Source organism: Typopeltis vanoorti, chromosome 26 (genome assembly GCF_054136105.1).
Source record: "Typopeltis vanoorti isolate ZY-2024b chromosome 26, IOZ_Tvanoo_1.0, whole genome shotgun sequence".
In the NCBI taxonomy this organism is placed as follows: domain Eukaryota; kingdom Metazoa; phylum Arthropoda; class Arachnida; order Uropygi; family Thelyphonidae; genus Typopeltis; species Typopeltis vanoorti.
In genome coordinates this window covers 6,668,361-6,687,855 of record NC_143574.1, presented here as the reverse complement: position 1 = coordinate 6,687,855, position 19,495 = coordinate 6,668,361, and the positions used below count along the sequence as shown (strand labels likewise).

Sequence of the window (19,495 nt, the reverse complement as noted above, 5' to 3'; positions counted from 1 at the left end):
AAAAGTCAGCTACTGGAACAAATCCTAAAACTTACCCCAACTCAATATTACCAGAGTTCAAGATCAGTACTATCAACATGGAAGCCTGAATGGCAAAAAAATGGAGCTAGCTGAGGAATTAGATAAGTACCAGATCGACATAATAGGGGTGAGTGAAACAAAAAAGACAAAACTGGTGAGATCTTTCTGAGCAATAAATAAAAAATGCTATATTCAGACAATGACAATCAAGGAAAAGAAGGAATAGCCATAGTATTCAACACTAAACATGAAGCTAATCTTCTTGAATGGCAGGCAGTCTCAAATAGAGTGATGTGGGCAAATATGAGAATGGGGAACTGGACAATGAGGCTTATTTGTGCTTATGGTCCCACACAAGGCTCTACTAAGGTAGAAGTGGAAGAATTTTTTGAGGATCTAGAGAAAGCTACTGACACAATGAAAAAGGAAAAGTTGGTCCTTGTTGGGGATCTAAATAGCAGAGTAGGAAATAATTGTCAGACATACAAAAATATTTTGGGAAAATTTGGAGAAAAGAGCAAAGCTAATAATAATGGGAAATACCTGTTGGATCTGCTCAGGACATGAACTGGTTATTACTAACACCATGTTCCTACCTAAAAATGTTCACAAATGCACATGGAAAGAAGAGGTAAGGAATAAGAAAAGTCTAATTGACTATGTTATTGTTGAGTGATATTTTCTTCCTGGTGCAGGACACCAGAGTGTACAGAGGATTTCAAATTCGAAGTGATCACTATTTACTCTTGAGCAGAATAAAATTGAATTTCATTTTGAAAAGAAAAACATGTAAGAAAGTTTTAAAGTGAATAAAAGTTGAGTGGCTCTCAGATGTGAACTGTAGACTAAAATACACAAAGATTATTGAAGAAAAAATGAAAGAGTTTGAGAACAGGAAACAGTTTGAGAGCCCAAACCTTGTAGATTCAGTGGCAAGCCTTGAAGAAAACCCTGATTAATTCAACCAAAGAGGCATGTAGAGGTTGCCTGCAAGGATAGAAAAATCAAAACTCCATGGTGGACATAGGAAGAAATGAAAAAAGTATATCAAACGTTCCTGGCAAATAAGTCAACTTGTGCTCTTAGAGAATACAGAGACAAATGTAAGAAAGCTAAACACTGTGTAAAACTAGCTAAACAAAAGTCATGGGAAGACTTTGGTAAGAACATAGAAAATAAATATCAAGAAGGTGGCAAGATGGTCTGGAGGTTGTTGAAGAAGCTCAAAAACGGAGGAAAGAGTGCTGTAAAAGGAGTTAGAGATGATAAAGGTGACATGAAAACAGGAGAAAAAGATATCCTTGAAGTATGGAGTAATTACTTAGTTAGCACTGCATAGTTCAGAAGGTCTGGTCAGAGGGACGAATTCCTGATGATTGGAGTAGAGCTCTCATAGTACCCATATATAAAAAGGGAAATAAAACTGAATGTGAGAATTACAGAGGTATTTCCCTACTGAGTGTTCCTGGTAAGATTTATGCAAGTATACTTGAGAAACGGTTGAAAAGAATTGTGGAAGTAAAGCTTGGTGAAGAACATGCTGGATTCAGGTCAAATAGAGGATGTCAAGATCAGATTTTCACTTTACAACAAATAGTTGAAAAATCATGGAAATATAACAAAGATCTGTATTTAAGTTTTGTCGATCTGGAAAAGGCATATGACAAGGTGCGAAGAGAGAGAAGCTATTCAGTACGCTTTATATGGTGTCAATGGGGCATTATATCAAGCAATACTTAGTCCTTATTTGAGTTGTCAGTCAACAGTTAGAATTGAAGAAAGTACAGAAAGATGGTTTAATGTTAAATCTGGTGTGAGACAAGGATGTACATTATTTCCTCTGTTATTCGTTATCTACATGGATCACATTATGAAGGAAAGTGGTATTAAACATGATATCAAATTGAAGCTGTTAATGTCAGTCTTTGCTTTATGTGGATGATGTTATACTTCTAAATAAATATGCTACAAGATTCCCTGACTAAATTGAATAAATGTTGTACAAAGACAATGAAAATAGGCAGAATCATTGAAAATATCAACTGCATTGTGAATGGAGAACCTATAGAACAAGTAAAATATTTCAGCTACTTAGGCATGATTTTTAGTGAAGATGGTAAATTAAATATGGAAATAGACAACAGAATCAACAATGCTGGTATGGTATGGTAGGAAGTCAACTGAATAAATTCATATGGAATAAGAGAGAAATTAGATGGAACACTAAATTAGCTGTATACAAGACAGTATTCAAACCAGTTTTAACTTATGCATCTGAGAGCTGGGTCAGAAGTAAAACACTTGACCAAAGAATAGAGACTGCAGATATGAGAGTCCTGAGAAAGATTAGAGGTGTGAATAGATGGCATCAATGGCAATATCATATTAAAAATGAGGATATTAGGAAAGAACTTGACACTGTCAGCATCCAGGAATGCATAAATAGAGCTAATCTCAGGTAGTATGGTTATCTAAACAGAATGGGCGAGGAAAGATTAGCAAAACAGGTGTTCTTTGCCAGGTTGGCAAGAAAACGACCCACAGGAAGACCAAGATATAGGTGGATTGATATAGTAAAAAGTGCCTTAGATGATAGAAATATAAGAACTAGTAATGTTGGAGTCTTGACAAGTAACAGACTGATTTGGAGGAAAATTGTAGATAGGAAGTTAGTAATAATGTAAATTTTTCATGTAGTACTATCATATCCTGTACACCCCTTGAGGTACATGGCAGGAATTTGATGATGCCTTATAATTTCATATACATTCCTTTCTCTTTGATACTCCTGCATGTCTATTCATCTTCCAGTCAAAACCACATGGTCACTCTCTTCAACTGGGGGCAGAAATGCCATCTCAGTTATAATCAGCTCTTCTGATGCTATGACCATATCTAAAACTCTTGACCCTCATGTTCCTTCTACTACATGATGCCTAAAACATTTGTCCCTCAAGAATTCTGGAAATTCTATGCCCTTAATAGTACATGCAGTTTCTTTCTCCTAATTTATACTGGTAGTTAAAACCTGCCATAACAATCATTCCGCTGCACTTGCCAAGCTCAACTGCCCAAACAATTTTTCTAAAACTTATTTCTTTCTACAGAATACTTTTTTTTTTTTTTAGGGACAGAAAGAGAGATTTGGTTAGGATGTTCATTACACAGCCAAACTGATATTGGCTTGCCATTAGATCAAGTATATCATAGATCCTATGTTTGACATTCAGCATTTTGATATGACAGCAAAGATATGAACTCAACAGATTATGACCCAACTGGGGGATGGTAATTACTGCTTCTGTTATTACAGAGAGTGATGAGAAATTTACAATAACACAAGCAGTCAATCAATATATGCTATTGGAGGATTTCAAATTTTTCTTATGGATGCTTTTATCATCATATTCTTGATATGTACTCTAAGTGGGGATAGGATACAATAATAGTACAGGTAGCCCTTGCTTAACGCGGATTTGATTATCGTGTCAAAATTAATTGCGGCAATCCCTTGATATACGTGGCAAGAGTTTTGATTAACATGGCTTTAACACTGAGGAGCTCGCAGCTGATCTGAGAGATACAAGCAAAATGCTTAATATAAATATTCTCACACAATTCAGTGTATAGCTTGGAGGTCATAAGTATCTGTGTATTCATATGTTACAAGTGATATTCCACACTGTTTTTTGCTGTCAGTTTGGTTTAACACTGTAAAGGTTTGTGATATTTGATAGTAAACTGTATCTGAGAGATACTGCGACCTCTGATGTCAGTATAGTATGGTTTAGTTTTTTTTTTTTTATTCTTTGTTCAATAGTTTTTAGATTGTAACTGAAAATAAATAAACTATCATGTATTACAATAGAGAGCCAAAGACTGATTTATCATACATGTCCTCTAATAGATGTGCTTTACATTATGGAAAATACTAAGGAAAGTGATCTGGAGCTTACTCCACCTTTACTACGAGTTGCCCATAATTTTTTATGTTTGCTTATGTTTGCCTCCATCGAAACTTTTGGTTTCTATATATTCGGCACGAAACTCTTGTAATTTCTATATTCGGCTATGAAATAATGTTGGATTCAATATCCACTTAATTTGTACCATCATGTATTATCGCAGTGTTTTTTTTCTTTGTTTCATTGCTTGTTCGCCGAGGTCTGGAGAGTCATTTTGCTTGTTATCATAGAATTTATGCCGATAAGAAAAAACACTAAACTCTTCAAATGACTCTTGATAACTTCTTTTGATAAAAAATGCAGTAAATAATGTAGGTACAAGTATTTATTAAACAATTACTTTGCATTCATTTTTTATCTTTCCCAAAAGAGTACCATACAAAACGAATTATTAATACAGTAATCAATCATGGATGAATTGTAATTTTTACCATTGATTATTATATTTGATTAGCGTGATTTTGATATACGCGGTAACATCGAGGGATTAATTAACTGCTTTAATCGAGGAATACCTATATTACATAAAAGTTTACAATGTTATCAACTTTGTATCAACAATTTTTCTCCAAATTAGTCGATTATCTGTCTACACTCCAATATTGTCAGATCTTATTTTTCAGTGTTATAAGGCACTTCTGACTACATCAATTCACCTAGACCTTGGTCTTCCTCTGGGTCTTTTTCTGTCACGTAAACATCAAACATTTGCTTTGCTAATCTTTCCTCTCCCATTCTGTTTAAATGACCATACTTACCAAAATTACCTCTGCTCACATGCTCCGAATGATAACAAAGTCAAGTTCTTTTCTAATATCTTCATTTTTATACGTTAAAGATGCCAAGAAATTTTATACTTGGTTTTAATCCTTTTCCCAAGGAAGCAAAACAAAGTTTTGCACGTGAAATATATTTTCACGTCTGAGCTACTTGTATATAGAGGCTAATGACTTCATATCATTATGGGATACATATCATTATGCATTATGGGATACATACTAAGGCAAAGCAAACCCCCCTTTCGGACGTGTATAATGCAATGCATAATGGAAAGGGACACTACCCAGACAGGTTTTGACATTTATTGAGGTCTCTTCAGTGGGAGCCAGATAAGAAGTCATTATCAAGAAATATAATATATACAAGTAGCTCAGACGTGAATATATTTCACAGACAAAACATTGTTTTGCTTCCTTGACATCTTTAACATATAATAAACCCAAGGTAAAAAACTTTCTATGTCTTTCTCTCATCCAGAGATTTTTATTAATACGATTAAGCACCTTTTGTCTACTTGTATATGAGATATATATGACTTCTGCATTACTTCAACCTTGGTATCTCTCCTGAGTCTGCTCCCAATGATGAGACCTCAATAAAGGTCATATGTTACCAATTGGAAACAGTAGAACATGCATTCTACAGCTTCCCTCTTGCCCTGTATTTGGAACAGATTATGTAATGTATTGGGCATTCCATTACTTATAGACAGAACAGGTTATTTTTTTTTTTTTTTGCAATATCCACCATCTGTAAGCAATGGGAAGAGAATTTTGATTTTTATAATTAATGAATTAAAATACCATTTATGGAAGGTCAGAAAGAAACATGGATTTGAAAACCAGCAATATGACATACAAATGCTTTATAACATTGTATTGTATCAACAATTTTTTTGTTCAGTCAGATTTTTGCATTTAGAAAGAAGCATTCTAGGAGATATCGAATTTTTGATTAGATGGTGTGGCCACCCACATTATGCAATATTCACCAGGGGAAGATAAAATTCTGTCTATTTTTACTATGAGAGGTTTTTTAGATGGTATTATCCTTTTAGTTCAAAGTGGTCTTTATGGTTAACTGCAAGGATGACTGGAGAGAAATCCCAGGCTGAGAAGGCCAACTATCTGGGTATCAGTAATCTTTGTGCTTTAGTTTCAATTGGTCTTTTGGTTGTTCATCTACTTGAGATTGGTGAAAAAGGAAAACTGATAGCCTTTGGCTATATGATGATATAAAAGAGTTGAGGCCTTTTCTCTGTCTCTCATGCTATCTATCTGTCTTTTCTTTCTCCTAATACTATCTGGTTCTCTTGCATCCCTTTACTTTTGCACCTCAATAAAGGTCAAAACCAGTTGGGGTAGAGGCCCTTCCCATTATGTATTGCATTATACACTCCTGAAAGGTAGTTTGCTTTGCATTAAGAGATACATATTAAGGCAAGTGATAAGAAGTCATTAGGCCCCTATATACACAAGTAGCTCAGAAGTGAATATATTTCACGCACAAAACATTGGTTTGCTTCCTTGGGAAAAAGATTAAAACTGAGTATAAAATTTCTTGGTATCTTCAATGTATAATAAACCTAAGGTAAAAAACTTTCTATAATCTTCATTTTTATTATGATTTTGTCATTGATGCCATCTATTTACTCCTCTAATTTTTCTAAGAACTCTCATGCCTGTGATCTCAAGTCTTTGATCAACTGTTTTATTTCTCATATAACTCTGAGATCCATAAGTTACACTTGATTTTCACACTATCTTATATACATCTAGTTTAGTGTTTTGACTAATTTCTCTCATTCCACATAAATTTATTTATTTGTCTCCCTACTATACCATATTACCTTTACTTATTCTGTTGTCTATTTCCATATTAAATTTCTCACCTTCACTAAAAACTGTATGCAAATAGTTGAAATGTTTTACATGTTCTATGATGTCTTCATTCAGGATGCAGCTGATGTTTTCAATGTTCCTACTTAATTTTGTAGTCTGTTTTTTATTATTGATTTTCAAGCCAAATTTGTCATAAGTCATTCAATTTAGATAAGGACTCCTGTAGACTTGTACTGGATTTACTTATGAGCATAACGCCATCTGCATAAAATAAATGGCTGACATCAACATGTAGAATTTTATTATTCTACTCAGTGTTATGTTGGTTCATAATGTCATCCATATGGATAAAGAATAACAGTGGAGATAGTGTGCACTAATTATACCTGAATTCACATCAAAACATCTATATCCTTCAAATTTAACTGCTGACTTAAATATAAACTATGCATTATGGAATCTAATGTCCTGTTGACACCATTCAAATATAGTAATCAAATACTAGACATCAATAGTCTCTGATTGCCCTGCCTATCTTTTCATCATCAGCAAACAATTGTATATCTCCTGTTAGACCCTTTCTAATGTCATTAATGTATAGACTGAACCATGAGGTATGCCACTAGTCACCTTAAATCTGGCAGATTCACACCCAATGTATACCACTTTTTGATATCTGTCTATCAACCATCCACTGATCCAAGTCAAGAGCTTATGTTCCAATCCCATATTTTCCAGTTTATGCAACAGCCTTTCGTGTGGCCATTAAATGCCTTAGAAAAATCCAACATTATCATAGTGTGTATATAAACATTCCCTTTATCAAACTTGGCCATAACATTGTTATAAAATATGATCAAATTGCTAAAACATGACCTTCCTTTAGTAAATTCATGCTGCTCCTTGCAGAGTATAGCTTATATCTCAGTTCTTGCCAATTTCACTGAAATTGGCCTCAAGAATGGGAATTACCACAGGAAAGGAAGGAATGTATGATAGTTCTGTTATGTAAAAGTTGTGCAAAAACTGATGTGTCTAACTACTGACCTATCAGTATCTCTGGTTCTTACCAGTTCTCAGTTCTTGCCGATTTCTCTGAAATTGGAAAAAAAAACTGAGAACTGGTAAGAACCAGAGATATTGATAGGTCAGTAGTTAGATACATCAGTTTTTGCACCACCTTTGCACAACAGAACTATCATACATTCCTTCCATTCCTATGGCTGAGCTCAGACTGAAGTTATACAAACATGTGAAAGGCCTAACCAATTCAGTTGAACATTCCTTTAGCAAAAGTGCTGATATCCCATCTGTCCCTATAGGCAAATTCTTATCCAGGTTATGCAACAGCCTTTCAACCTCATTTTCATTTACCTCTAACTCTTTATCCAATGTAGTAATACCATGTGCACCAAGTTACATGGACCTGGTTGATATATCTTAGCAAAGTGAGCACTCATTAATTGAAATTTCATTAGCTTCTGATACTAGAGTACAATCCATATTCAGTAAAGTTATTCTTTCACATTCATTCTTTCTTTTTCTAGTGGCATAACAATAATTCTTTTGGACTGCCTTTAACTTGCATAGCCAATTTCTTTTCATGCTCCGATTTAGCTTTCCCCACAATACTCATTACTTTTCTGGCCTGCACTTTATATATTTCATAACCCCGCTCATTCTTATTCTTGCAATATTTCCCACATCATCTTCTGCTTGTGGATCTCTTGCTTAAGATTCCCATGCATTGCTGACATTTTTCCCACCTCCTAAGTTGATCATAACTTCCAGCTTTGTAGTTCAGCACGTAACCTGTTCTGATAGGAACATCAATATAATTCGATACTTCCCAAGTAAGCATGCCATGATCACTGTCACCAACTGGTGGTAAAATAGTCATTCTTAATAGAGATCCCCTCAATGGTATAAACAAATCTAACACTCTTTGACCTTGAGTTCTTTCTTTCACATGCTGCTTAAGAAAGTTGTCTCACAACAAATCAATAAATTCCTCTTCATTCTTAGTATGAGATTTCTCTTCTACTCAATCAATATTTGGATAATTAAAGTCACCCATAATGATCACTTATTTAGTACAGTGCCGATGCATTTCTTCGTCCCCTGTGATAATTGAGTTGGATTAATTAAATGGATACACAATAGTGATGCCGGACTTTACAAATGCATTTGACATGATACTGCATAGAATATATTACATAAATTGAAGCAAATGGGGATGTATATGAAGCTGGTGATACGTATAAGAGGTTGGCTGATGGAGATAGCAAGAGAGAGCAGGTCTCTATAATTGGGGTGGAATGAAATTTGCATTCATGATACAGGAAATCATTTGAGGGGAAATATCCTGTTGTTTGCTGATAATACAAACTGGAGAGGACAACAGTTAATATAGATGATGTAGAGCAGTGTTTCCCAAACTTTCAGTGCTGCATACTCCTTTTAAATTTTAGTAACACCTGCACACCTTCTCTGACAATTTGGGAGAAATTATAATAATATTTCATTCAAACTCAAATAATTTAACCATTTAACCTTTGAGTTATAAAAAAAAAAATAAATAAATCTGCCAACACCTTTTATTCTTGAAATGGAGTAGTCAAGGCCATTTTAGTCCAAACTATCTAGCTTCTGGACACTGAAGGACAGTCAATTTCCACCCTTAGCCTATTAGAGAATAGCTAGCCCAAACTATCTATGATTGTAAACTGACATCAAGTGAAGAGAGTATAGCAGATAACAACCACAATCTCATGGTCCCTAACCCTAATGCAATGTATCGTCTGTAAAAGTGTAGGTTCTACAATCTTGAGTTGTGGATTAAAAAACCAGAATTTCCGGGAGATAAAACTCTACTTGCCTACACCACAGATAGACTAATTTGAGAACAGATAGTGATAGTGAGTAGAATTGAATTTACAATGGTCTTTCTTTGGGTAGCTGAGTACAATGGATTCAAACACCATTTCCACAGAGCTACACAAGCTCATTTGCATTATAATAAATTACAAATATGTGAAACTTTTTTTTTAATTATTAAATGCATTTTAGTTATACAAATCCAATATACAATACAGTACAAACAAAAGTTGTGGAATTTAATGTAGCAAATTAGCAGTTAAATTAGCAAAGTATAAGGCTATGCAGTTTTGGATGAAAAGATTACAACCTGTGTGCAAAACTGAGTAGAATAGAAAACTACGAATTTGGGGAGGTAATCATGGACAGGTAGTTGAAGATCAGAAGCCATACTGCAAAAGTTAGAAAAACAGCTCAAAGGATCACATGTATTGAAAAACAGTGACAAGTAGCAGTAGAGAATTTATTATACATATTTGATCACCTAGGTTTCTTGGAAATGAGGAAGTGGAGAAAATTCAAGGGCAAATAACTAACACATCAACAAGTCTGTGGAATGCTTTTATGAGGATAGACTGAAGGATTGAAGGAGGGGATACAAAGTTGGCTGATAAGGGGAGAAAGAGTGGATGAGATAGAAACAAATAACTAAAGAGCAGATACTGAAGAAATGTTCAAATGCATGGCATGACATGACAAGAAAGAACAAGGGTTATCCTGGAAGTTGTATATGAATGTGATTAAGAAGGATAGGAGGACTAGGCTGTTTGCTGGAAAGTAGAAAATGAGTGGAATGGGTTGAAAGAGATGGTTATAAGCATTTGTCACTGAATGAGAGAGCTATGATAGGTATCGTGTGATTAATGGTTAGCGTGGATCTCCTGCAATGAGTCTCATGACTCCATTGAAGTTTCAATATAATAATAATAAACACACTCTTCTGTTTTCTTTCTGGCAATTAATTTCCCAATTTCTTGTGATATGAGTAAAAAGACAGGTATAATAATTCTATGAGAATCCCATGGATCCAACTGAAATTAGTTAACTGATAAAAATGACAACCATTAGAAAATTTTCATAACAGCAGCAGAAAAAAATTGAACATGTAATTCTTTCAGTGGGAAGATATGCTTCCAACCCATCCAATGATGAATCCTGTAGACAGATCTTATGCAAGTTTGGAATTAAATTGCCAATAAGAATAGAAAGTAGATATATAATGATTCTTACCTCTCTTGTTGTTGGAAGTATTAAATGATGTTTAATAATGTAATCAAGAAGCCAGTCTCCATTTCTCAAGTTATCACAAAGGGGATGACTCAAGTCATTTTTCATATGAATGCCTGACAGTTCGGACATCACACCTATGCAAATATTAATCAATATTTACTATATTAGAAATCATAAAACAATAAAATCATGATATATAGGTTGAAAGTTAATCCCAAATTGTTAATTATTTAGGTTTTAAGTTAAAATATTCAGATGCCAATGATGGCAAAAGCTGCCACATTAAAAGTGCTTTCACATGAAATTTCACTGGATGCCCCCCCCTTTTTTTTTTTTTGCATAATATCTTTCACAGCTTTCAAGCTAACTCAGGGCAGTTTTTGATAACAATTTAACTTTGACATTTTTAGCAGTAACCATTTAATTTCAACAATTATAATAAATGCAGCTCTTAATGGCCAGGCTGGTTGGCAGAGTGGTTAGCATATCCACTCTCCAGTCAAAAAGGCTGCGGGTTCAAATCCCGATGTGGGCATGGATGTTTATGATTGTATGGAAATTCTAGAGATGGTGGTGGGTGGTAGATGCCATTGGTGTAGTTGGTGGAGACAGAATTGTAGAGTAGATGCTCTCCCTTGATGAGTCTTTGGACTCCCTGGAGGTGTCACGTAATAATAATAATAATTCATAAGGCTGTTTCACATTCATAGTTTGCCTTTACAATGTGTGTTACAACATCACTGTTATGAAATTTTTTTTTCACAAAGATATTATTACAATGACTACTCAAGAATTAAATTTGTAGTAAATCCCACCCAAGAAAGGCTATAAACCTGTCACACATTTAGTACCACAAATGGATTAAAAGCTAGATAATCCAGTTCTCTGCTCGAGAGACTAATCATGGAATTTTTTCAAGCCACTTCTATCCTTTAGCAAGCAGTACTATTATAGACGACAAAAATTTATCTACCATGTACTATTGGTTTTCACATTCATGCCAGTGGGATTCAAATCCACAGTTTGTTGGTTAAGAAAAGAGACAGTAATCACACAGTCAACCATGTAAGAAGATAATGAAAAAATGAAAATTAAGTCCATGTCAAGATAATTTGCAAATGACTAGTATGGTACTTGAATAATCAATTTAGAGTAACCACAACCTCTCTTTTAAACCAAGTGGAAAACACTATTTGACACATACCAGAGACAATTATGGGAATACCCATATGTCATTGTTTATGCATAATATTAGATTACTGTTGTAAGCTGCTTCAATAATACAGATATAGATGAAGTTAAAAAATGCATAATAAAAGTGACAGAATCACTTCATAAAGAAGTAATTATGATAATCCTGAACAATATAGATACCAAATTGGTTTCTAGCATTGAAACCCTACCAACTGTAGGGGTAGTGGGGTTCTAACACCTGTTTGTTATTATTACACTCTACCAGTGTTTTTTAAACTCTGCAGAACCCTAGGGTTCTGCAAAAAAGAGAATACCTGAATACATCAAATGACTTTTTTAAAGAAAAGAAAATGTAAAATCTCAGAAAAGACTGATATGGTATATACCAAGTAATGAAAGTGAGTTCACTTTACAGTGCAAAATCAAAAACTTTCACCATCGAAGAAGACTTGATTTCGACTAATAGGCATGTGATATGCAATATATAACTTCCCTGTCATATCAATCCTACCTTCAAATAGTGTGGGCTGTTTTCACAAACCCAGAAAGTATTGAAGGTTTGGAATAAATTTAGTTTAATCCTTTATCCAAGTGTGAGCAAACAAAGTTTGCACCTGAAAATATCTTCAGGACTGGGGTAAGGTAGTACAACACCGGGAAACTCATAGCAAAGGTGAACACCAAGCTAACATCACTGCTATCTCAGTATCTCCCATAATGCAAAACGCATCTCCTTGCGGATATGTATAATGTTATGCATTAAGGGAAGGGCCACTACCCAGACCAGTTTCGACCTTTATTGAGGTCTCTTCAGTGGGAGCCAGGCCCAGAGGTGGAGATACCTGGCAGAAGTCATCTTTACCAATAGGAGTTGCCAAACCATGTGCCACCTTTTTAAATTACTCTGGATTTAGAGAAAGATGTTGAAGGTTTATTTTTCACTTGGTTAGACTATAATACATTTAGTTTAATCCTTTATCCAAGTGTGAGCAAACAAAGTTTGCACCTGAAAATATCTTCAGGACTGGGGTAAGGCAGTACAACACTGGACAACTTGTAGAAAGTATTCGTACCACAAAAGGACATCTTCCTAGTTGGAGAAAATGCCAAGTAGACCAACTACATGGTAGATAACTTTCCTCACCCGTGAAATATCATCCCCTGGCTTAATGAAGGCCTGAAGTGGTGAATGTCATATTTGGGCTCCAGAGGAGGGGGGGTGGGGGGAAGATTTCATGTTTCTGTCCCACAATCTCTTCTCCACGCAGTGCAAGTGATACCCTTCATTAACTAATCAGAAGGCTTCCAGCTGCCACATACTCTGACAGGCTGTGTCTGGAATGGGAGTCTGAATACAGTAAAATCTCTCATAACCGCAATACCAAAACAATGGCACTTTTGAAGGTCTACATTTAAACTCAAAATTTAAGCCTATGAGATAAGAAAAATATGCAATGGGCTTGTATTCTGGCTGCTGCTCATTGGCTAAGAGAGATCACATGGGTTGTTTTGTATATTGCCCAGCCAGAACTCTCGCCAACAAACTGCATTCGTATATGTACGCTCCTAGCTCACGTGGTGTCACTATGGCTACTAGCACAAAGCGTAAGAGAAATGTTCTCTCTCAAGTTGAAACTCAAATTGCTAGAGTAAATGGAGAGAGGTGTCAGCAGAATGAAATTAATGGAGGAATATAAAGTTGGAAGTTCAACTTTGTACAATATAAACAAATAAGGTGGTCAAACTCCAGAGATTCATGATGCAAACAGAATCTACAAAAGCTGCAGAAAATCAGGAAACTGTACATCAATCCCGGTGAAAAGTTTTCTGATTTGTGTGTGTGGTGTGAAGAATTAGACTGTGTGTTATACGAGTGATTTGCCCTGAAAAGATCAGAGGAAGCTTGCACTTCTGGACCAATGCTGCAAGAAAAAGTGAAGGAATTGCATGGGAAAATGAAGATGCAAGGCAAGTGTGGATTTTCCATTGCGGCTTAACTGATTCAAAGAAAGGCATGGAATCTGGAAGTTAGATGTGTCTGGTGAACAGAGGAGTGCCAATGAAGTGTCTGCGAACGAATTTATTGAGCGGTTTCAGAAAATTTTGGATGAAAATAATATGACTGTGGAACAAATATACAATGCTGATGAGACTGGAATGTTATGGAAGTGTCTTCCCACGTCAACTTTGGCTTGTGTGATGGAAGCCTCACCGAAGGGCTTAAAGCCCTTCGGTGAGGCTTCCATCGCACAAGCCAAAGTTGACGTTGTCAAATTTTCTACCACCTATACATGGCTCTACCACCGTGTATAGGTGGTAGAGCCATGACAGGCAGTTTGGGCATGCCCACATTTCTGATATTTAAAGCATCATAGTGGATTAGTGACATACAGTCTAACAAGGCAGTTGAGATACCCCGTGTTTGCAATGTAAGAGGGTTAGGTGCATCAAAAGTAAGGAGATGATAGATGTTCCTGGCTGGTACCTGGTGACCATCCCTACATATCAAGATGCACTTCACACCTGACACTGCCTGATTTTTAAGCTCTGAACATATCTCCTCATCATGAACATCAAGAAGATTCCATCCTGATATCACTCCTCTATAAGAATTGTGTTTTTTGAGGTGTTACTGTGATTAGTATTCCACCCATTGATGTTGCTTTCAGCAGTTTCTCAATGTTGCCAAAATTATGTTTCCACAAGGATATCACTAGAACATAGTTTAACTGTTTTATGAGATCCTGCCAGTTCTTATAAACCTATCTGAATAATTTTGAATATTTTCCCTACTGGCTATTCATCTATTGCATGGATGATCAGAAACACTGGTGCATTTATACTGATTTCCCATATCTTTTGATTCTGTTTTTTGTTATCACATGATGTCTCAATGATATCATTACTTCGTTGGGACCTTGTTAAGGCCCTTTAAACATTTAAGAATGAAGAATTCATGCTCAAGGGTTTTTGTTCAGTGCCAGAGCTTCCCACCTGCCATGGAGCCACACATGAATGCCCACTGACCAGTAAGCAATGACAGTGCTCGGAAGTGGAATGCCAAGACTACCCTGGATGCAATACCAGCACAGCAAGCTTTGGGTCCTGACCCTGGAAAATGGGTGTGAAAGACTTACTGAAATACTGTTGACCCTTGAAGGCAAGCCCACTAGCCAACTGATCCTGGAATGCCTGTCTTGCTGAAGCAGAGGACAAAGTAATGCAAGACTACCAGGATCTCCTTCTCCAGATGTTCATGGATTGTACTGCATGGCAAACACTGCTGAGGTGTTAGATCCCAGTGATGGTGGCCTGGAAGAAAGGAGACAGTAAAAAAAAGACTCAGAAGTAGAGTCCAGAAGTAAGATGGGGTGATGAGATAAGATGCTATGGATATTTATGGTAGAGAGAGAGAGAGAGAGAGAGATGCACAAGATTGGCAAAAATGGAAAAAAAAATAGTGAGATATTTTTTTAACAGTGGACTGGAGAAAGCTGTTGATGATGATTATGATGATGATACGGTCATCTGAATACTATTAATACAATGTCATGGAAAGGGAAAAAGATATGCAGATTAATGATGAAAGGAAGTGACAAAAGGTACAAGTTTTAGACAAAACTGCTGGCATGAAAACTGACTGTCTTTGCACATTCAGTGCTCAAGAATCATTATGGCCATTCATAATCATAAAGGTTCTTCACATTCTAAGTGGGATTCAAATCCAAATCTTTTCAACAAAAGGACAAAGCTCATGCTGTCCTCATGACTACACTAGTGTCAATTTTTGTTATGCTAGATGGAAGAGGTGTGTGTTTGTATATATGTGAACTAAGAATACAACTACCTTTACCAACTTTATATTGACTACTCGTTCAATTTTGTAACCTCAAAGAATAGATTCTGAATTTGTCATTCTCACACTCACTCTCCTCACACATACACTTACCTGCATTCCTCCAGCAGCTCTAATTTTCCTGACTACACTCTAAGTGAACAATACTTTCTTGAGACAAACATAACTTCAAATCCATTTAAGTACATTACAAGCCTTAAGTTCTTCCCTCCATGAAATTCAGTACAAATAGCACATCATTCTTTCTGCACAACCTACACATTGACTCATTTGTAGTCATGGCTCTCCTCCTGAACTCTGCTTCTATCATACTGTTGCAAAAGACACATTTTTGCACCCTGACAGCATTATTGATATTAGTAATTTTCACACCAGTGAAACAGGATTTAGTCACACTCTTTAAATACTCCTTTATCATAGAATTACCATAAAAAAATTCTCCTTACTATCCATGATCATGCATTCCTTTTCTTACCTTGTGCCTCTTCTTTGCTCTTCCACTCACCTGACAGGGAAAGTCTTGTCAAAAACATCACTGGAATGATTGTTGGAAATATAATCCTTTACCATTGATATAAAATAATTTTCATGCCTGTTTCATCAAGCCTTCATGGCACAGCTTTAAGCTTCCTCATAAGCTTTCATAATAACCTGCTTTGTAGTTCCACATAAACCCCTTTCTTGACTGAATATTCCTCATATTTTACAATCTCCCAAATCAAAACTGCATAGTTACTTTCTTACTTTCCTCAAGTGGAAGCAATTTGGCCACTTTGGTTATGGATAGCTCTTCTGATCCCATGATCATGTCCAATATTCTTGCACCCTGAGTTCTCTCCATTACATGCTGCTACTTCAAGTCATTGTCTCTCAGTAGGTGTATAAATTCCATTTCCTTCCTGCCAAGTGATCTTTCTTCATTCCATTCTATATCTCTATAGTTGAAGTCCTCCATAATAATCACTGGGCCTGCACTCGTATTAATTTGCTAATATATGTCTTCCAGATCATCCCTCGAATCCCTGGCCAACAGCAGCAACCAACCGCTCATTTTTCTTATTGGCCTTGATCTCACACCACACTACTTCAAATGAACCCTACCCATCCACCTATCTCCTATTCTTTTTGGCTGCAATTCATCTGTTATCATCAGCAGTATCCTTCCCCCGATCCTGTTTTCTCTACCTTACCTGAAAATACTAAACCCTTCACATTCTATCCCTGTAAAGCTCTCTAGACATCTAACACTAAAACCATTTAGATGTAGTCCATCAGCATTATACAACTCCTTCTTTCCATCAAACTCAGACCACAGGTCCACAAATCCTACATCATTCTTTCTGCACAACCTCATATCGATTTGGTTACTATCAAAACCCTCCTCCTTCTCAATTCATCTCCATCATAGTGTGGCAGGAAATTTACAATATTCACCTTCTCAATGTTCATTTTTATTTCATTCAACAACTCCTTCAACACCTCCACATAGCCTTTAAAGGAATGTGGAGAATCGACCAGGGCTTCTGACCTGATGTCCAATCCTCACCTTCTCGTGGTGCACCCTGTTGGATATCTACCTGGATACTGAACAAACGAGGATGGGCTGGCAATTTGGGATTTAGCCAACCAAATTGTATTCCTATTGGTTAAACCAAAATACAAAATGATGGTACAACATGACAAAAGTTCATGCCAGCTGGGGCATGGCCTGGTTAAACAAGGCCCCTGTTATTTTCGCCAGGGAACCAGGGCAAACAGCGAAAAGTCAGCTACTGGAACAAATATGAAAACAAACCCCAACTCAACATCACCAGAGTTAAAGATCGGTACTATCAACATAAGAAGCCTGAATGGCAAAGATACGGAGACAGCAGAGGAATTAGATAAGCACCAGATCGACATAATAGGGGTGACTGAAACAAAAAAGACAAAAACTGGTGAGATCTTTCTGAGCAATAAATACAGAATGTTATATTCAGGCAATGACAATCAAGGAAAAGAAGGAGTAGTAGTATTCAACAAAAAATACGATGCTCGTCTTCTTGAATGGCAGGCAGTGTCAAGTAGAGTGATTTGGGCAAATATCAGAATAGGGAACTGGACAATGAGACTTATTTGTGCCTATGGTCCCACAGAAGGTTCTACTAAGGTAGAAGTGGAGGAATTTTTTGAGGCTCTAGAGAACGCTACTGACATGATGAAAAAGGAAAAGTTGGTCCTTGTTGGGGATCTAAATAGCAGAGTAGGAAGTGATTGTCAGACATACAAAAATGTTTTGGGAAAATTTGGAGAAAAGAGCAAAGCTAATAATAATGGCAAATACCTGTTGGATTTCTGTTCAGGTCATGGACTGGTTATTACTAACACCATGTTCCAACATAAAAATGTGCACAAATTCACATGGAGAGAAGAGGCAAGGAATAAGACAAGTCTCATTGACTATGTTATTGTTGATAGTGATGTTTTCTCCCTGATGCAGGACACCAGAGTGCACAGAGGATTCGAAATTGGAAGTGATCACTATTTAGTCTTGAGCAGGATAAAATTGAATTTCATATTGAAAAGAATGACATGTAAGAAAGTTTTAAAGCGAATAAAAGTTGAGCAGCTCTCAGATGTGAACTGTACACTAAAACACACAAAGATTATTGAAGGAAAAATGAAAGAGTTTGAGAACAGGAACCAAACCTTGGAGATTCAGTGTCAAGCCTTGAAGAAAACCTGGATTGATTCAGCTAGAGAGGCATGTGGTGAAGTTGTCTGCAAGGATAGAACAATTAGAACTCCATGGTGAACACAGGAAGTTAAAGAGGCAGTGAAGGAAAAGAAGAAAGCATATCAAAAGTTCCTGGCAAATAAGTCAGCTTGTGCTCTTAGAGAATTCAGAGACAAATGTAAGAAAGCTAAACAGTGTAAAACTAGCTAAACAAGAGTCATGGCAGGACTTTGGCAAGAACATAGAAAATGAATATCAAGAAGGTGGCAAAATATTCTGGAGGCTGTTGAAGAAGCTTAGGAATGGAAGAAAGAGTGCTGTAAGAGGAGTTAGAGATGATAAAGGTGAAATGAAAATGGGAGAAAAAGATATCCTTGAAGTATGGAGTAATTACTTTGAAAAACTGCTAAATGAAACAAGCAGTGATGACAGCACAGTGGTAAAAAACACTAACCAGACATGCAGGCAGGAATATATATCCATACTTGAAGTAGAAAAAGCCATCAAAGGCTAGAAATGTGGAAAGGCTGCAGGAGTAGATGATATTCGACCCGAAATGCTGAAGTATATAAAAGTCTTACAGTGGCTGCACTGCATAGTCCAGAATGCCTGGACAGAGGGACGAATTCCTGATGATTGGAGTAGAGCTCTCATAGTACCTATATATAAAAAGGGAAATAAAACTAAATGTGAGAATTACAGAGGTATATCCCTATTGAGTGTTTCTGGTAAGATATATGCAAGTATACTTGAGAAACGGTTGAGAAGAATTGTGGAAGAAACGCTTGGTGAAGAACAAGCTGGATTCAGGTCAAATAGAGGCTGTCAGGATCAGATCTTCACTTTACGACAAATAGTGGAGAAATCATGGGAATATAACAAAGATCTGTATTTAAATTTTTTCGATTTGGAAAAGGCATATGATAAGGTACCAAGAGAGAAACTATTCAATATGCTACAGTTATATGATGTCAATGGGGCATTATATCAAGCAATACTTAGTCTTTATTTGAGT

At 36.2% G+C, this 19,495-nt stretch overlaps 1 protein-coding gene across 1 annotated transcript in view; it reads right to left on the bottom strand.

Moving 5' to 3' along the window:
- The window catches only part of LOC150092290 (glycogen debranching enzyme), a 461,626-nt gene that overhangs the window by 158,349 nt on the left and 283,782 nt on the right, over positions 1 to 19,495 (bottom strand). The window contains exon 17 of the mRNA XM_090414998.1: positions 10,715 to 10,848. Within this exon, the coding sequence (XP_090271124.1) occupies positions 10,715 to 10,848 (134 nt within the window). The remainder of the gene's footprint in view (positions 1 to 10,714; positions 10,849 to 19,495) is intronic.